This window comes from Rhododendron vialii, chromosome 3a, assembly GCF_030253575.1.
Source record: "Rhododendron vialii isolate Sample 1 chromosome 3a, ASM3025357v1".
NCBI classification, from domain to species: domain Eukaryota; kingdom Viridiplantae; phylum Streptophyta; class Magnoliopsida; order Ericales; family Ericaceae; genus Rhododendron; species Rhododendron vialii.
This window is the reverse complement of record NC_080559.1, coordinates 30054671-30073197: the sequence shown is the minus strand read 5'-3', so window position 1 is coordinate 30073197 and position 18527 is coordinate 30054671. Positions and strand designations below refer to the sequence as shown.

Here is an 18527-nt window from a genome sequence, read left to right as displayed (position 1 = left end):
TGTGATGTTGTTTAGTTACTCCTCCTGCTTCTTTCAGTGTAGACCAGAGTGGGAAATTCGACATGGGAGTCTTTTGGGTATCAAATATTTGGTTGCTGTGCGACAGGTAAAACTTTTCTTCTATTTGCAATAACCTTATTTCTAATCCAAAATCTTCCATGATTCCTGCCATGTTTAAATTATTTCATGCACGCACCATATCCATGTAAGGAAAAAAGATATTTATCATTCTCCTAAATATCTGTTCTTCATGTTTTCAGGCATAGATTCTTTTTTTCAACTTTTTTTTTTTGGTGTGGTTTCCATTGCCCAAAAGCTTTTTCATGGTTTCTCCATTGCGTTTGATGGTGTTTTTCTTTCCTTCCTGTCATCTGCATTTTTATTCGTTGAATTTGGGACTCATTTGCTCAAACTAGGAGATGCTTAATGATTTGCTTGGCCAAGTTCTCCCTGCATGCAAAGCTGGACTTGAAGATCCCGATGATGATGTAAGAGCAGTTGCTGCAGAGGCCTTGTTACCTTCTGCTGCTGCTATTGTTTCTCAAAATGGTCCAACATTGCACTCAGTTGTCATGCTACTGTGGGATATCTTGCTTGACCTGGATGATTTAAGTCCATCAACTAGCAGGTATTGTTGCTCATTGGATTCCTCACTTTTTTCCACTATTAGTTTGTCAACAGTTGAACTATCGTTGTGTTGATATTATTTCTGTTAATAGCTATCATGAATTTAAGTAGAAAAACAATGCCAGTATAAACTTACCCAGATGCTTTCCACCACCTTAAATGAATATGAAGCAAATATGTGGCTGGATATGGTGAAGTCTGGCATATGAAAAGAAACGATAAAAGTAAAGGAAATTTTCATTTAGCGGAAGCGGAGTGCTCTCAAATATCTACTAGTAAAAATCATTGGAAACCCTTTAGACTGCTACGATGATATTATAATACTGCAAATGGTATCAGTGAATCGCAAATGTGCGTGTATGTGTGGGCGCGAGCGAGCGAGCGCGTGTGCATGTGCGTGTGCTGTAACAGGAAAAGCGACTTAAGGGGTGAGAAAACAAAGAGTATACAAAGGTACTAGAAAACAACAAAAATGATGATGCAGTAGAATTTTGGCTATTTGTTTTTTTTTGGCGCCATGTAGTGGTAAAAGGGACTTGAGTCTATAAATAGGTTTGTGAGTCTTTCAATTAGTAGTTTTTGATAAATTGACAAAAGATACTAGAGCTTTGTATCCCTTTAGGGATTTCTCAATCATAATCTACCTATCATCTTCATTTTTCAACACGTGCAACAGCATCACCTTTCCTAAAACTCTGCTGAGCTGATTCACAACAATAGTAACCTCTTTCATCCCCTTCTTAAGCAATCCTTTGGCCTGAGAAAGATGTTGAAGCATGACACCCCAATTGCCTTGAGAGAGTGTCTTCAAGTGCTCACTACCAAAGTTCCGTTGTGTGAGCATCTGAATGATCTCTTAGATCCTTCCTAGACCCACAACTTCTCTTATGCAACATCTGGAATATCCTCTGACAGTTCAAACGTAGGGATAAGTAGGTTGAATTTCGTACCTTTTTTTTGTCTTTTCCCAAGTAGAACTAAAATAAATTGGCAGACATCTAGAATTTGAAGTTTACAATCTTGTTTGGATGTAAAACGGTTCAATTGTATTGGATTGGTTAAATTGAATTGTTCATTTATTGCTATTGCAGTGTAATGAATTTGTTGGCAGAAATCTATTCTCGGGAAGAGATGATTCCTATGATGTCTGGGGCAGTGACATCCAAAGGAAAACAGGAATTCGATCTAAATGAGATGGTTGGTCTGGATGACCCTTTTGAAGGAACAGTCCGGTATGAAAATCCGTATGTGTTATCAACATTGGCACCCCGTTTGTGGCCATTTATGAGGCATAGTATAACATCAGTCCGCTATTCAGCTATCCGCACTTTGGTAAGATGTTCTTTTATGCGTTTGCCTTTAAGACGTTGGGCCTCTATGCGTTTGAATTAATTAATTATTTGCCTACATTGCTGTGAATAGATAGATCAAATCTTGTTGAGGGATGCTTGAATATCCTCTGTCCCGTTTATATATCTGTTCGTTTAAAGTGGAAAAGGATTAATTTTTCTCATTATTTTGTGCATACAGAACCTGGCCTTCTTTTTTCAACCTCATTTCATGTGTAGCTAGCATGGCCGGTTGTGACTGTTGCTTTTGAGATATTTATCGCAACTATGTTATCTGTCTGATTTTTTTCTTCATTCTTTCTCATCTGCATTCTTGCGGCTTGATAAATGCATGATCTCATCCTTATGTAGCCGTGGGTTTTACATGCAGGAACGGCTACTTGAAGCTGGAATTAAAAGCAACATGTCTGAGTGCCCTTCTACCTCCCTTTGGTCTTCTTTTATTTTGGGCGACACACTTCGGATTGTTTTCCAGAACTTGCTTCTGGAATCAAATGAGGAAATATTGTATTGTTCGGAGAGGGTTTGGAGGCTGCTTCTGCAGGTTGAAATGCATTAGAGTGAACTCATTTATTTGTCTCTCTCTCTCTCTCTCTATGTGTGTGTGTGTGTGTGTATGGATAGATATTATATTTATTTTATGCATGGATGGATACGAAATCATAATGCTTCATATGGGTGGTTGATTTTGTTTTGTTTCTTGTTTCTGCAATTCTTGTGCCTGCAATTGATATTAGTGTTCAGTTGAAGACTTAGAAGCTGCTGCAAAGTTGTATTTTTCTTCTTGGTTAGAGCTGGCAACTACTCCATATGGTTCACCCCTGGATGCAACAAAAATGTTTTGGCCTGCAGCTCTTCCTCGGAAAAGTCATTTCAAAGCAGCAGCTAAGATGAGAGCCTTGAAGCTTGAGAGTGATTCTTGCGTAAATGCAACCTCAGATTCTGCAAAAGCTACTAATATTCCACAGGAGAGAATTGGTGATCCTTCTTCTAATCCTAGCAAGATAATTGTTGGTGCTGATGTGGAAATGTCAGTGGCACGTACACGAGTAGTTACTGCATCAGCACTGGGAATTTTAGCTTCTAAGTTGCAGGAGGGCTGTATGCAATATGTAGTTGATTCATTGTGGACAGCCCTTGCCTCTCTATCTGGAGTTCAGCGGCAGGTGCTATTTACTTATTGCATGGAATTTTTGTTCAACTGTTCCTCCCCTTCGAACCTTTTCCTCTTTCATTCCTCTGTCTCCTAATCACACATTGGATTAATTGCTTTTATCAGGTAGCTGCCATGGTTCTTATTTCTTGGTTCAAAGAGATTAAAAGCAGGGATCTTTATGGAGTCAATGGTTTCATCCCTGAGTTTTCCAACAATTTTAAGAACTATTTGCTGGATTTATTAGGATGCTCTGATCCAGCATTCCCTACAAAAGATTCACTTCTTCCTTATGCCGAACTTTCAAGGACGTATTGCAAGATGCGCAATGAAGCTGGTCAATTAGTTCGTGCTGTTGAGTCATCTGCATTGCTGAATAATAAGGGGCAAACAACTAAAATGGATCCAGAAAGCTTGAGTGTGGATGATGCAGTGAGTTTTGCATCAAGTCTTGCATTGGTAAATGATACTAATGGTGTGGAACCTGTGGGACAGAGCACTGTTGATGAACTAGAATTGCTGAGACAAAGGCTTTTATCGACTGCAGGCTATTTGAAATGTGTTCAGGTATATGCCAAAGGAACTTTTTTCGTTTTGAAAATTTCTTTTACATTCAGGTATCTGCTCTCATGAACCAGGTGAAACTTGCATGATTGTGTCCATTTCTTTATCTCTCCCTTTTTTTCCTTTCATTTCTTGTATAAATTACTTTCTTTTCATGGAATGCAAGTTGCGCCTGACTGTTGTTTATTGTTTGACACTGTACTTTGATTTTGTTGTTGGCTAGTAGGATTCATGTTTTCTGAGTAGTGTCATTTATCTATTGCTTCATATTGTTACTAATTTTGCAGAGCAATTTGCATGTTACGGTTTCTTCTTTAGTTGCTGCTGCAGTTATTTGGATGTCAGAGCTTCCTGCAAAGCTCAATCCAATTATATTGCCTGTTATGGCTTCTATTAAAAGAGAGCAGGTAGCTTTTTAAGAACATACTTCCTCAATATCACAAAATCGTATGAACCTGCTAAATTTGCATTTCTTTTAAGGAGGAACTCCTACAAAAAAAGGCAGCTGAGGCCCTTGCAGAGCTTATTTCGGACTGTATTGCACGAAAGCCTAGTCCGAATGACAAGCTAGTTAAGAATATTTGTAGCTTGACATGCATGGATCCTTGTGAGACTCCACAAGCTGCAGCCTTAGGTTCTGTAGATTTTATCGAAGATCAAGATCTCATTTCTTTTGGGACCAGTACGAGTACCAGTAAGCAGAAGTCAAAGGTTCATACGCTAGCTTCTGGTGAGGACCGGTCAAGGGCGGAGGGTTATATTAGCAGACGAGGTTCTGAACTTGCCCTAAAGCATTTGTGCGAGAAGTTTGGTGCTTCATTGTTTGAGAAGATTCCGAAGCTGTGGGATTGTCTTACTGAAGTCCTTAAACCTGGTACTCCTGTCGGGTTGGCCTTGTCAGATCCAAATCATACCTCGCTAGTCATCGAACCCCTTAAGGATCCTCAGACCTTGATAAACAATATCCAGGTTTTTACTATCTTTTCACTTTCAGATTGATCTTTCTTGCCTTTAGAACCACAGAAAATCTGTTTTCTTTCATCAGTTGTAGCTACATCTATTCACACTAAATATCAAAAGTCTATATTGGGATGATATGGTTCATCATTTTGTAGCTTTTGGAAGGTTGCCAGTAGCTTTTGGAATGTTCATTCCTAGGGTTCTCTTGGTTTCTTTAATTTGAATCGTTTAAAAGTATCATGATTAGAGAATGTCTGGTTGTATGGGAGCTTCTTTTTTAAGGGTCAATAGACGATTTTTAGAGACTCTACAATTTACTAAACCTGCAAAGTCAAAATTTGAAATGCATTGCTGGGTTTTTTGAACTGATGATTTTTCAAAGTTGGTATCCCAGGCATTTTGTGCAACCGCAGGCTGTTTGATATTTAAATTGCCTTAGCGATGAAAGATTCATATTTGGAGACAAATTTTGGGGTGTGGCAGATGATGCTGTTTCTCAGTGATTGTTCATTTTTTCCCTTATGTAGCGTGACTTACTGTGACTGCGGACCATGTGAAATCAGCAATATTACATTACTTGATAACCCTTTAGCTTCTTGAATTTGAAAGTATTCATGCCATAAATTAACTTAACATTATAAATACAAAGTTAGCTATTATTGTTTGAAACTGCACCAACTTAAATTGAGTAGAGCTTACTTGTCAGTCATCAGAGGATGTTGAATTTTTTTTTCTTGACTTCTGTGCGTAGTGGACATGTTCAGCCATAGTAACTACGCTCTGAAATTTTTAAATTTTTATTTTCATGATTATTTGAATACCCCAGGTTTCCATCCCTGCTCAACTTCTAAGTATTGCAATTTTGTCCATCTGTGATGAAAGCAAAACAAAAAAGTTGTGCACTACTTGCTTCTTCCTTCTTTCCCTTTAGTTTCAACGATGCCTTCCTCACCAAATCATGTCAACGCAAGACCCAAAGAAAAGAGTCTCTCTCTCTCTGGTTTGAAATCTCCGGTGTCCCATGCATGCTGATTGCATAGTTGTATCTACATGATAAGATATTTGAACCATAAGGTGAGCAAATGAGCTTACATAGTGTTTAGCATATTAATCTCCCCCCAGCTGTAACTACTACTGTCAATTTTACAATGGATTTGATCAAATTTAATCTTCTGTGCATGTAGTGGCAAATTCAACCATCCATATGCTCGTCGATTATGTTTTTGACTATTTTGCTTCAGAAGCTGGACATGTATGTATGTGGTGACAGTAACTCTGTAACGTGAAATTGATAATCAATGAAGGGCCTCTCTGATGCTTAATTCTTCCTTGACGTTTTACTTTTTTCCTGCCTTCTAAAAGTTTTATTGGCAGGTAATACGTTCTATTGCACCTATGTTGGATGAGACATTGAGGCCAAAACTGCTCACCCTTCTCCCTTGCATTTTCAAATGTATTAGTCATTCCCATGTTGCTGTTAGGCTGGCTGCTTCTAGATGTATAACATCGATGGCCAAGTCAATGACAATCAATGTGATGGCTGCTGTGATTGAAAATGTCATTCCTATGTTAGGTGATATGACATCAATATATACCAGACAAGGAGCTGGCATGCTCGTCAGTCTGCTTGTTCAGGGCTTGGGTGTGGAACTGGTCCCTTATGCTCCTTTGTTAGTTGTTCCACTTTTGAGGTGTATGAGTGATTGCGATCATTTAGTCAGACAAAGTGTGACACATAGTTTTGCCGCCCTCGTACCTCTTCTTCCATTAGCCAGGGGCTTATCTCCGCCCACAGAACTGAGTGAAGGTTTGTCTAGAAGTAAAGAAGATGCACAATTTCTGGAGCAACTAGTTGACAACTCCCATATTGAAGATTACAAGCTCTCCACTGAGTTAAAAGTGACACTAAGAAGGTAGTTTTGTAATTTTCCTTCAAGTTTAGGAATTCGTGGTTTGTGCTTTTACATTCACTTAGAATCCATGTCTACACCAAATTATCTACGGAAATGGTTCCATAGTTTTGGATTATAAGCCCAGATTTACTGATAGCAGACTTTCTAGTGGTGGTCTAATAAAAAACCAATGATCTGTCCAGAATATGGTTCAATCTAAAACTTATATCACGTAATGTCACGTTTAAATCAATTCAAATTCCAGTTATGCCACTTCTTGTTTTGGCAATCGGCACTAATCACAGCCAATTGTCCTTATTGGTGCTTCTTAGCAATCTTAGACAGTGATTTAGAATATAAAAAAGAGATTATAAACCTCAATAAGCTACATGTGATATGACTTTGTAACTTAGGAGATCTTTACTTTCCACAAAACCGATTATCTGAGTGGAGAGTGTAATATTATTGCTCACATGCCCTGGGTTATATAACTGCCGGATACTACTATTACTTGCTGGTTGTCATCCTTGGCTAAATGGGAGGGAAAGTTTTCAGGCAGGCGCTGCAAGTCTAAAAATGAAACCCTTTTGTTATCAGGTACAGAATGAATGAGTGAAACTGATTTTGATATGTCTCAGTCAGGATGATCAAGTGGACAGATGTATTTGTATTCACAGATCTGCACCAGGATTAACTGGTGACATTGATCTTCTGACGTACCTAGGTGTAATCACTTTGCAGTTTGCCCTATATTCTCTTAGAGATGGCAACAGGTGTGGTTCGGTCCAGTTATTATTAAAACCAAAACCAAAACTGGCGGTTTTTCTTTTTCTCTAAACCATAACCAAAACTGTCGGTTACCTCAACCAGATGAAAGAGGCAGAAAAAAATTTAACAAAAAGTGAATCTTCCAAATGCCAAGACAAAAATCACAGTTCACAAGGAAGTCAACATAAAATTCCTCTTCCATACACAAAGACGATTTGAGAGTGAACCCATAGAGTTCAATGACACTAAAATATCCTACACCAAAATGACATAAAAATGTCAACTGATTAATACACAATAGTGTGAATCCATCTTCCAAAATTTCAATTCCAGCTTTCATTTTCAGACTTCATATAATAGATATACGTATCTTTGTAGTTGTATTGCAGCTCGGTTTTGGTTACGGTTTGGTTTCGGTGCAGTTATCATATAAAACCAAAACCAAACCGGTTGGTTTTTTCAAATTAAAAACCATAACCATAACCACGGTTAAAATATATTGGTTAAAAACCGTATCGATGATTGCCATCCCTATAGTTACAGTGCTTTTGTTGATCCCTTTCTTCCTATTCTCTACCCTTCTTGTTTTGAAATTTCTTTCTCACTATGTGCAACATTATTTGAGTTCTGCTGGTTGATATCAAGTTTGTGTGCAGTTACCATTCTGGTGAAATAAAGGTATGTTCTTAGGGAGAGGGGAGGGGAATCCAACCAAAGGTTGGATGAAAAAAAAAACCCGATGGGACAAAGCCCAAGAACACCCAAGGGCCAAGCCCAAAACACCTAAAAAGCAAAACCCATACACAACATGGGCCAAGCCCAGCTCAAGAAACCCCAAAACCTAACCCTAACCCAGAGCAAAACTTTTCAGCCACCACAGCCACCTAAACTATGACCTCTGGACCAGAGGAACTATGTAATATAGGATCTACAGAATTTTATCCTCTTATATGCACGCTCATGTAGACACTGTGTGTGTATTGTCCAAATTGTTACTTAAAGTCTGTAAGATGGCTTTTCTGAATGAGTATCTTTACTACTATTATTATCTCACTCGCTCAGTACGTTTGCTTTATTTGTAATAATGACGTGGCAAGTGTTAGCCTGAGTATACTGAGGCATTTTAAGTTTTTTCATCCTCTTTAAGTTTAATACTTCGTTAAAAAAGGAAAAGTGCATCCCAGTTTAGTCTCCATTACTTGAGGTAGATTGGAAGTTAAATTTGCTTGTCTGTTGCTTCCAGGTACCAACAGGAAGGTATAAATTGGTTGGCTTTTTTGAGGCGTTTTAACCTTCATGGAGTTTTATGTGATGATATGGGCCTTGGTAAAACACTTCAAGCATCGGCAATTCTGGCATCAGACGTAGCAGAGCACCGTGCTGCAAATGATGGAAGGGATCCTCCACCATCCCTTATTATTTGCCCATCGACACTAGTTGGTCATTGGGTCTATGAGATAGAGAAGTTCATCGATGCCTCTGTAATAACAACACTTCGATATGTTGGTTCTGCTCAAGATCGAATTTTACTTCGAAGTCAATTTGATGGAAAGAATATAATTATTACTTCATATGATGTGGTCCGTAAAGATGTTGATTACCTTGAACAGCTTTTGTGGAACTATTGTGTTTTAGATGAGGGTCATATCATCAAGAACCACAAGTCTAAAATCACCTGTGCTGTGAAACACTTGAAGGCCCAACACCGCCTCATTTTGAGTGGAACTCCGATTCAGGTTTAAAATCTAAACAGAGAGCATTACAAATGTGTTTTAAAGTTGTCTGACGAATGATTTGCTTCTTCTTACAGAATAATGTCTTGGATCTGTGGTCCCTTTTTGACTTTCTAATGCCAGGATTTCTTGGAACTGAGAGACAGGCATGTATTTTCCATCTTGAGTTACAACTTTTCTTGCTTTCCTGCCTGCAAATTGCTGTTGAATGTAGTTCAGTTGGTGGCTGTTTTTATTTCATTCGCTGTTTGTTGGATAATCTTATATATGCTGACAGTGCATGTCACTAAGAGATATGTTGATGTAAAAAGTGAAGCATGTGAATAAGACTAGTAACTAACTACGAGGCAGAAAAGTTGGGCCCAATTGTAAATAATGCGAAATTTCACCTCCACTGGTAACTGCATCATGGTGGTATGAAATGGAACTGTAAGTGTGCATTGAACCATGTGGACCTGTGCATTGAACCATTTTGATATATTGATCATAGTTATTAGAAGCTTGGACTCTTTTGTATCCCATTTTGGGATTTCTCTCTCTTAATCAATCTATTTCCTTGAGTTGGTTGCATCACAAAATCAAGGAAATCCTAGCATTATTAACTTGCAAAGTGTTAAGTAACTCGGCATGTTTCCAGCCTTGGAGTCCATAGGCATTTTGACATCTCTGGTACTATTATCCCACAAGCTTAACGAGAAGAATCTCAGTTTTCTGGTCAGAAGCTGGCTTCGGCAACCATGGATACAGCTCTGATAGCATGAAAGCCATAGAGAAGAAAATATAATAATATATTGCGCACTAACATGAGAATGTAACAGAAGAGAGTCAAACCCTAAGAAAGAAGTAAAAGACTAGACTAACTTATTATGAAGAAAAAACAAAATACATATTGTAAGACCGCTAACATGCAAAAGTTGTATCTGTAAAAACATTTATATACGCACACACACACATGTAATTTTCCACCATAAAAAGCTATATACTTGCAGGATTCATGTTCCAGATTGAGTTATATGATATGGTTCTGCAAGCCTATTTGTAAGACCATAAATACATAAGAAATGGGTTATGCATGGATTTATATATTGGATTGATACATGCATATTTAGTTATATAAACATATATGTTGATGTACATTTATTTGGGATTATGAATCCCTTATAAGTAGATGCCATATTATGCAAAAGGAGAGTTATTGTGTACAGAGGTATCTGTAGTGTCTGTCTCCTCATTCCTTTGGTTTGCATTTATTTTCCTGCCATATTACGAGTGTAAAGACAATGCATTGAATCATTTTGCAGTTCCAAGCCACTTATGGAAAACCACTGCTGGCAGCAAGGGATGCCAAGTGTTCAGCCAAGGATGCTGAAGCAGGGGCACTTGCCATGGAAGCGTTACATAAGCAGGTCCCTCTTCTTACCTTTTTCTTATTCCTTAAAGGCGGAGATAACTTTGAAATATCAAATGCATGCTTCCACTTTTTTGGCTGAATTTTTTTTTCCCGCTAGGTCATGCCTTTTCTCCTTCGAAGAACAAAAGAGGAGGTCTTGTCTGATCTGCCAGAGAAAATTATTCAGGACAGATATTGTGACCTGACTCCTGTTCAAGTTAAACTTTATGAATATTTTTTTGGTCCCTTGAGACAAGAAATTTCAAGCATGGCAAACCTAAAAGAGATGGATACAGGAGAAGGAAGTGCTTCGTCTGGTTCAACTCATATTTTTCAGGTAGGTTCAACTCATATTTTTCGGGTAGACAGTTAGCTTTTTCTCTGTAGTTCATCTCACCTGTAGTAGCTGACTTATTTCCCTTGTTTATTATGTTTCAGTCACTTCCGTACGTGATGAAGATTTGTAGTCATCCATTACTTGTCATTGGTGAAAAGATTCCACATTCATTGTCTTGCCTTCTGTCAGAGCTTTTCCCTGCCAATGCTGACATTATTTCAGAACTTCATAAACTCCACCACTCTCCAAAATTAGTTGCTCTTCAGGAGATTCTTGAAGAGTGTGGAATAGGTGTCGTGGCCTCAAGTTCTGAAGGCTCCGTAAACGTTGGCCAGCACAGAGTGTTGATATTTGCCCAGAATAAAGTAATGATTCTTTCATCTTTGAAAATCTTCTTTCTGAGCGAGTTTGTGCTGTTTCGTGTGATCTGTTACGTTAACAGTGACATTGCGTGCAGGCTTTTCTTGACATAATTGAAAGAGACCTCTTTCACGCGCATATGAAGAGGTGAGTCTTCGGCTGCTTTATTGTAATTGTAGTTTTTTTTTTTCAAAATGATATTTAGATGAAAGAAATTGCAAAAGAAACTTTCTATACATCATCTCTTCAAACTATTATTTGATAGCAATGCAGCTAATATTTTGAGATTTTTGTGATTTGATTTGTGTTGATTCCGGTATTCACATTGTAATAAAAATCCTGCAATAGACATATGTAGCTATAGTTAGCTATAACTATCCTGTTTCTCATTTGTGTTGATTTAGTTTCTCTATTTCAAATGGTTTCTTGCTTTACAAACATTGGTTTTGGTGTTGGGTCTAGATTGTCAATTTATCGGACTGAGAGCGGGAAAAGGAACTTGCTTCAATAATCAAGGGGAGGAGCATAACGGTCTCAGCTGTTACCTTTAAGGTGCAGCCTCATTTCATAGAATGAGCATGGGTTGAATCTGCAGAAAGCTGTCTACATTGTAGAGTAATGGCAGGATTGAAGTGTCGGGTAGATCCAATATGTGGTGTCTAAGGAGGTTGATAAAATCCTTACACGTGCGTAGATTTGTCATTTTGTTGCTCGGAGTTCCAGCTTCGTACAAAACTTTTAGGCGATATAGTTTAGTAAATTTTGTCCAGATAAGGAAAAAGAATTTCCTTAAGTCTGCCTTGTTACCAAAAGCGCGATAGAAAAGTACTCTTTTAAAATGTACGTTTAGGCGATAGGGAGTTTTCCAGTTTTATGTTAGATAAGTGGTTGGCAACCACTCTCGGTTTCAGATTTAGCGTTGCAAGATCGTGGGCTAATGTGTGGCCGCATTGTCTCTCCAATTTCCATACAAAATGGAGATAATGCAGATTCTACCTGTTCTTGAATGTGGCTGGCATGGTCAATTGGTGGTTGGTCTGAAATTTGTTATATCACCCATTTTGGTGATAAATATATAGAAGCAAAGAAAAATGTGGTGGTTTTCCAGCAGCCTCTGCTAATCACTTGAGTCCAATTTTAGTCATTGATATTCTCAGGGTATGCTGAGCAACAACTGATAAGGATACATAAGTACCTCTAATGCAGTCTATGTTAGTAGTAGTAGTTCAAATTATGGATCTCTCATTATATGTAGGGGGTTTTTATGTGTCTTAACCTAAATAAGTGATTAGGGTCTTTAGCAGGGAATTTTCATCATTTTAAGACAAGAAGTTTCATTGGTAGACTTTTTGTACCGCAATTTGGGAAGGTCTCTCTTTCCATACAATCTATGCTGGTTACATCACTTTGGCATCATAGCTAAACTTTGCCCCAAAAAACCACCGCAGGGTCGCCAGAAACCTTTCGGGAACCCTTTCATCGCCAAAAAGTCTTGCCGGAGCTCTAAACACTTCTTTCTACCTCTTTGTTCACTTGATCTAGCCTAATATCAACCCAACCCAGTCTATTTTGGGCCTGTTTCACATCCTAAAGTCACTCATTAGTCTGAAGTAAACCTTGTTCAACAGGGATCTGAAGCTGTTGCCTGTCAAAAACACAAAACCCCATTGGACCTGTTTCTTAAAACCCAAACTGAACATCTACAACCAGGATTTGGAACTTTCGACTCTTTTTGGACCTGTTTCCTACCTTTCAAAAACCATAATAGTGAGATCTGAAGCTTGAGACCCTAAATTGCCCCAAGTCTAGAATTGCAAATGCCAACCAAATACTGTTTGAATCAGACTTTTGTATCCCTTTGTTGGAAGGTTACACTAACTAATCTCTGCTTTGATTTGGTTTCATCGAACTTAGAGGAAAAAAATCTCCCCTTGCTGGTAAAGAACGTTTCCCATTCTAGTGACATGTTTCATTGATCTACGATTTTGTGAATGCTGTTTAGCAGTGTCACATACTTGCGGCTGGATGGATCGGTTGAGCCAGAAAAGCGTTTTGACATTGTAAAGGCTTTCAATTCAGACCCTACTATTGATGCACTACTGCTCACTACTCATGGTAAGACTTATTGGCTACCTCACACAAGACTTGTGCTTTGGATTTCACTCATTGTTGCAATCTCTTCATGTAGTTGGTGGACTTGGTTTGAACCTAACATCAGCTGACACTGTTATTTTCGTGGAGAATGACTGGAATCCTATGCGGGATCTTCAGGTATAGAAAATACGTAGATTCTGTTGCTAGTTCATCTACATTGATCTACTTTTTGCATGAGGTATTTGTCTTTAAATGTTATTATGAGGCTTATTTACTTTTTTGGTCCCCAAAGTATTAGCGAGTGGCCAATTTCGTCCCAATGTAAACATTTGACCAATTTAGTACCCAATGTTTAAAATTTGCGTCGATTTGGTCCCTATCCATAACGCCGTTTCTTGATTCCGTCAAAAAAGGGGACATTATTGGTATTCTCTCACCTCACATTTTCAGTAGAATCAGAGATGAACCAATCTCTAGGATTCGAAACCATTCTTCATTACCCAAATAAATTAGGTAGAATTGAACCCAATCTCAGGGAAATTACACACAGAAATTACAACAAACCATCCAACATACCAGACCCCAATTGATATCAATTCACATACCATTAACTACATCCACTCGAGCTTGACGATCCAGCTTCTCAACTCGCATACGTTAAAAGACGGCAGGGGATTTTCTTCAATTGAAGGCCAGTCGGAGCTGAAAAGAGTTGGGCGTGCTCAGGAGGTCGGAGGAAAGCATTTTTAGTTTCACCTGTACTCTGCTCCTTGGCCTGAGCCCCTTCTTACGGCGCCACAAACCTGCGTTTTTCGACCGGCGTTCGTCGATTTACCGAGGCCCTCTCTCTCCCTCTTCTCTGTTTTGTTCTTCATACCAACTGGGTTCGCTTTCCAGCCGAACCATTGGGGAGTCGAGGTGGGTGTTTTGGGACGTGGATTTGGAGCGGATGTGGGGCCATCAATAGGCTGACTGGTGGTGGTGGGTTTTGGGGGTTCTGTGGAGGAAAGGAGGCCAGATTGGGATTTTTATGAGGAATTGGTGTGTGGGTTTGGTTGTGGGGAAGTGGAGAGGAGAGTGGAGATGGGCCATCAATAGGCTGACTGGTGGTGGTGGGTTTTGGGGGTTCTGTGGAGGAAAGGAGGCCAGATTGGGATTTTTATGAGGAATTGGTGTGTGGGTTTGGTTGTGGGGAAGTGGAGAGGAGAGTGGAGATGGATATGGGGTCCCTTGGAAAGAAGAGAGGATGAGTGGGAAGGACCGCCGGCTGATTTCTTTCTTTCTTTGGGTACAGACTAGGAAGATGATGATAGGTGAAATACCCAAAATGCCCCCTCTTTCGACGGAATCAAGAAACGGCGTTATGGATAGGAACCAAATTGACGCAAATTTTAAACATTGGGTAATAAATTGGTCAAATGTTTACATTGGGGACGAAATTGGCCAAAAGCTAATACTTTGAGGACCAAAAAGGTAAAAAAGCCTTATTATGAAAATCAAAATTTTGTCTCTTTTAGATATGATTCTTGTTTTGCTAGTTCAATATTTTGATTCCCACATACATAATCTCTTATTTATTTACTGAAAATCGCCATCCATCTGACACGGCTTACCTTTTCACATGGGGCTTTTAGACTGAGGCTCTGTTTGTTTGGGGTGAAAATGTTTTCCGCAAAAATATTTTCCTAATTTTTGGTGTTTGGTAGCACAAAAATTGGGGAAAACTTTTTACAAGTAAAATATTTTACACCAAATCAGCGTAAATTAACTTACCACTGAAATCTCCGTAAGTTATTTTACCATTGCTACTCGCGACCCTCTCTTCCACTATATCAACAGTCACTTGCCAAGAATTGGAACTTTCAGTTTCATTCTCTCTCTAGATACACCTATTAGCTATCCCAGGCACCTCTCTCTCTCTTTCTCTCTCTCTCTCTCTCTCTCTCTCTCTCTCTCCTATGTATCGTATATGTTTACATGTATCTATCAGTAAAAAGGATTTGTATCCAAATTTGTTGCGGAGACATGATCTCCACATCCAACAAAACCCAATTTCTAACATTTCACATTTCATTCTTCCAAAATCGATCAGCAGTATGGGAATGATTGTTTACAAAAGTTCAAAGCACTGTTTTTAAGAATGTACCAAACACCAACAAATAGAAGTTCAAAAATTATTTTACATGTAAAAGATTTTTCATGAAAATATTTTTTGTTGTAAAATATTTTACGTCGAAACAAACGGAGCCTGATTGTCACAAGAAAAAGGTACTGAAACTGAAAAACTTGCCCCGGCTCACAGATGGTGGTGCATTATTTATATCCTCTTCACCAGTTTGGTACAATCTATGAAGCACTGTATGGGTACGATATGGTCTTAAAAGAATATGATAGGTATGGACATACAAATTAATGATAGGGTACGGAAAAAGTAGTTGGTATTACTTGGAGGGATATATTACACGTGATCGATACAAAACAAAGGAAATAATGAAATGACTTGCGTCATGAGGAATCCAACGTACAAGCTGAAGTTTACCACCAAACTTAAGTAACAAACTAGAGTTCGACGTAGAACTTGTTGACCAAATCTTCTTGTTAGAATCATGCTCAGAAAAGGGGTCTTATCGAGTTAGCATCATCCATATACTAACATAAGATGTGTATGGCTTGGAATATAGTGGTGTACTTCTGGCACATTGCAAAAAATTAAAAAATGTAAAAAATGGAGAATTTCTGGATGATGATAGGTCTTTGGTCGCCGCGGTCTGGAGATGTTCGTTCCTCTCCCTGGTCTGCCCAGTGAACCTTTTGGTTTTTTGTCCAGGAGACCTGTTAGATTTTAGTTGATTTTTTTGTTGTTTTGCTTTCGGATTTCAGCGATGCTTAATTGTTTACAGGTTTGAGCTGTGGATCCCTTTTGATCCTCTGTTATCTAGACTGAGATTGGTTCTTATGTACCGGCGTTATCGCAGGGCCTGCTTTGGCAGTAGGTACCTGAGATCGACGTTTAGGTTACTTTGGTTCTTTCCTGTATTTGTTCTGAAATCTGTTTGCCCGGTGGGCTTTTGTTGAATGAATGACCTTTTAAAAAAAAAAAAAAATCTTTCTACTTAATCATGTTACGATATCGGTTGTAGTCTTTCAAGTGTTAGCATGCATGTGAGAACAAGCAGGTAAAAACAAGCAAGCAGTTTTACAACCTTGAGGGTTTGAAGATTTCGGCTTTTCCATCAAGAAGGGCTTGTGAGAAGCCGATTACTTCTGTTTATTGCTAGAGATCCATTATGTCATGTTCCTGTACATTTGCAGGCAATGGACAGAGCACACCGGCTAGGTCAGCGGAAAGTGGTGAATGTACACCGTCTCATCATGAGAGGAACAATGGAGGAGAGAAAGATGAGCCTCCAGGAGTTCAAACTAATGGTAGCTAATGCTGTCATCAACGCAGAAAATGCTAGTCTGAAAACAATGAACACCGACCAATTGCTTGATCTGTTCGCAACGACAGAGACTAAAAAGGTATGGTTCACGATTATGAGATTAGGCAGTGTTGTGAATGTAATAGACCTGTTTTTTGATAATTCGAAGTGATTTGTTTTTTGGAAAAATTCAGCAATGACCAATTGAAATTGTTTTCCGAACCATGTTGGCCAGCAGTCTAGCTAAAAAAATAAGGTGACGAATGTTAAATTGAAAAATAAAATTGCGTTAAAACATTTTTATCAGTGGGAATGATTGTTTCTAGGTGTTTCTTTTTGGGCCTTATGTACCATACGACTTTTTGTCCCATTAAAGCAAATTATATTTTATTAAGCAACCTGCAATAGTAATATTTTCCCGGCAAGACAATAATTGCTCTTTTTTTTTTCTTTTTTTTTTTTTCCCTTACTTTGGGTCGGGATTATACTTATTTTTCATATCCAGGGAGCTGCTCCAAAGGGTTCAGATGGAAACTATGATGGAGACTCCAAATTTGCCGGTACTGGCAAGGGATTAAAAGCTGTTCTTGGTGGATTAGACGAGCTTTGGGATCAATCACAGTACACTGATGAATACAATCTAAGCGAATTTTTGGCCAAGCTAAATGGCTGAAACCTAGCTGCACTTGGAGAGTTGTTTTTTTGTTTTTTTGGTTGACTGACGAAGAATAGCGGTTCAAACAAGTTCTCAGCAGAGCCTGATGACTGGATACTGGGCAAAAGAAAGAGCTTGATGACTGGACCATGGTTTCCGCAAAAGAAAAGGAAGCTCTAGTGGCACAGTCGTGTACAGTGTATATCGTTCCTGTCTATGCCTGGGATTTTGATAACTTAAAGAGTTAATTCTTTTTCCCCATGTTTTCATTTATTCTGGCATAGTATGTTCTTTTTTGTATTTTTTGTTTTAGCGGGAGGCCTTAGAAAAGGATGGCTTGAGGGGTAGATGCAGGGCAACCTGTCCTGGGAAGAAAGAATAGTTCAGAGAAAAAGAAACGTTAAGCTGTGTTTATTTATACTTATGTGCTTAACTATTTTTCCTATCTCAAAATCCAAACCGAACAGGATTGCCACGTTTATTATCGTCGTTACTGTTCCTTGACATCATCATGACATCATGATCAAAAAACGTCTTTGAAGATTCTACTTTCTTCTTTTCCCTTTTGTTTAATCGTAGATTTAAAGTTGTGCAACGACTTCCCCTTTTAAGGTTGAGGGCACATGACTATGGATTGGATTGCCTATAGGTAGAAGAGAACTGGGCATGAGGCATGAAAAATTAAAGCTTGGGACTTAGGAGTTTTCTTTCTTGTAAAGTCTGATCAGGTTCGAAATTTCTTAAGTGGCATTAACTCTTCTGAGGCTAGTCTATAAATGGGCTCCTGGCAGCCCCCTAGAAGTGGACGGTGTGATTGGTCCTTCGGTATTAGTTAAAGGGTGTGCAAGCGGACTTGGATGCGAAGTTATAGAGAGAAAAAATCAAAAAAATTTCAGCTACCCCATTCCCCCAACTGGATCATCAATACTATTAATCAACCTACTACAACTTACCTACTCTTTTCTTAAAAAAAAAAAAAATGCTCACCAGTCACCACTTACCTACCGTCCTATACGGTTTTTTGGCCAGAGAAATTGCAGTGCTACAAACAAACCGAAAACTTTTTAGCATTTTTTGCAAACCAAAAAAAAAAAAAAGAATTTTTTCATATATCGAGTGATACGATAAAATGACCGAGGCCAAGTTCACTTGTTATTAAAACAAAAAAGGCATCAAATTTTGTTTTTGCTACAAAAATAATTTGATGCTGTCTTTTTTTCTTT

General features: G+C 38.6%; 1 protein-coding gene across 5 annotated transcripts in view; it reads left to right on the top strand.

Moving 5' to 3' along the window:
• The window catches only part of LOC131319787 (TATA-binding protein-associated factor BTAF1), a 38078-nt gene extending 20290 nt beyond the window's left edge, over positions 1–17788 (top strand). For 4 of the 5 annotated variants that reach the window (XM_058350180.1, XM_058350181.1, XM_058350184.1 and 1 more), the window contains 19 exons: positions 38–106; positions 417–628; positions 1719–1959; positions 2347–2520; positions 2714–3142; positions 3256–3696; positions 3981–4100; positions 4174–4662; positions 6028–6566; positions 8557–9049; positions 9124–9192; positions 10348–10452; positions 10555–10773; positions 10875–11138; positions 11231–11280; positions 13136–13248; positions 13322–13404; positions 16540–16749; positions 17155–17788. In XM_058350180.1, the coding sequence (XP_058206163.1) occupies positions 38–106; positions 417–628; positions 1719–1959; positions 2347–2520; positions 2714–3142; positions 3256–3696; positions 3981–4100; positions 4174–4662; positions 6028–6566; positions 8557–9049; positions 9124–9192; positions 10348–10452; positions 10555–10773; positions 10875–11138; positions 11231–11280; positions 13136–13248; positions 13322–13404; positions 16540–16749; positions 17155–17322 (4488 nt within the window). In that variant the 3' untranslated portion in view covers positions 17323–17788. The remainder of the gene's footprint in view (positions 1–37; positions 107–416; positions 629–1718; positions 1960–2346; positions 2521–2713; positions 3143–3255; positions 3697–3980; positions 4101–4173; positions 4663–6027; positions 6567–8556; positions 9050–9123; positions 9193–10347; positions 10453–10554; positions 10774–10874; positions 11139–11230; positions 11281–13135; positions 13249–13321; positions 13405–16539; positions 16750–17154) is intronic. The other variant, XM_058350182.1, reaches the window with a different exon arrangement.
• Positions 17789–18527: the final 739 nt, after the last annotated feature.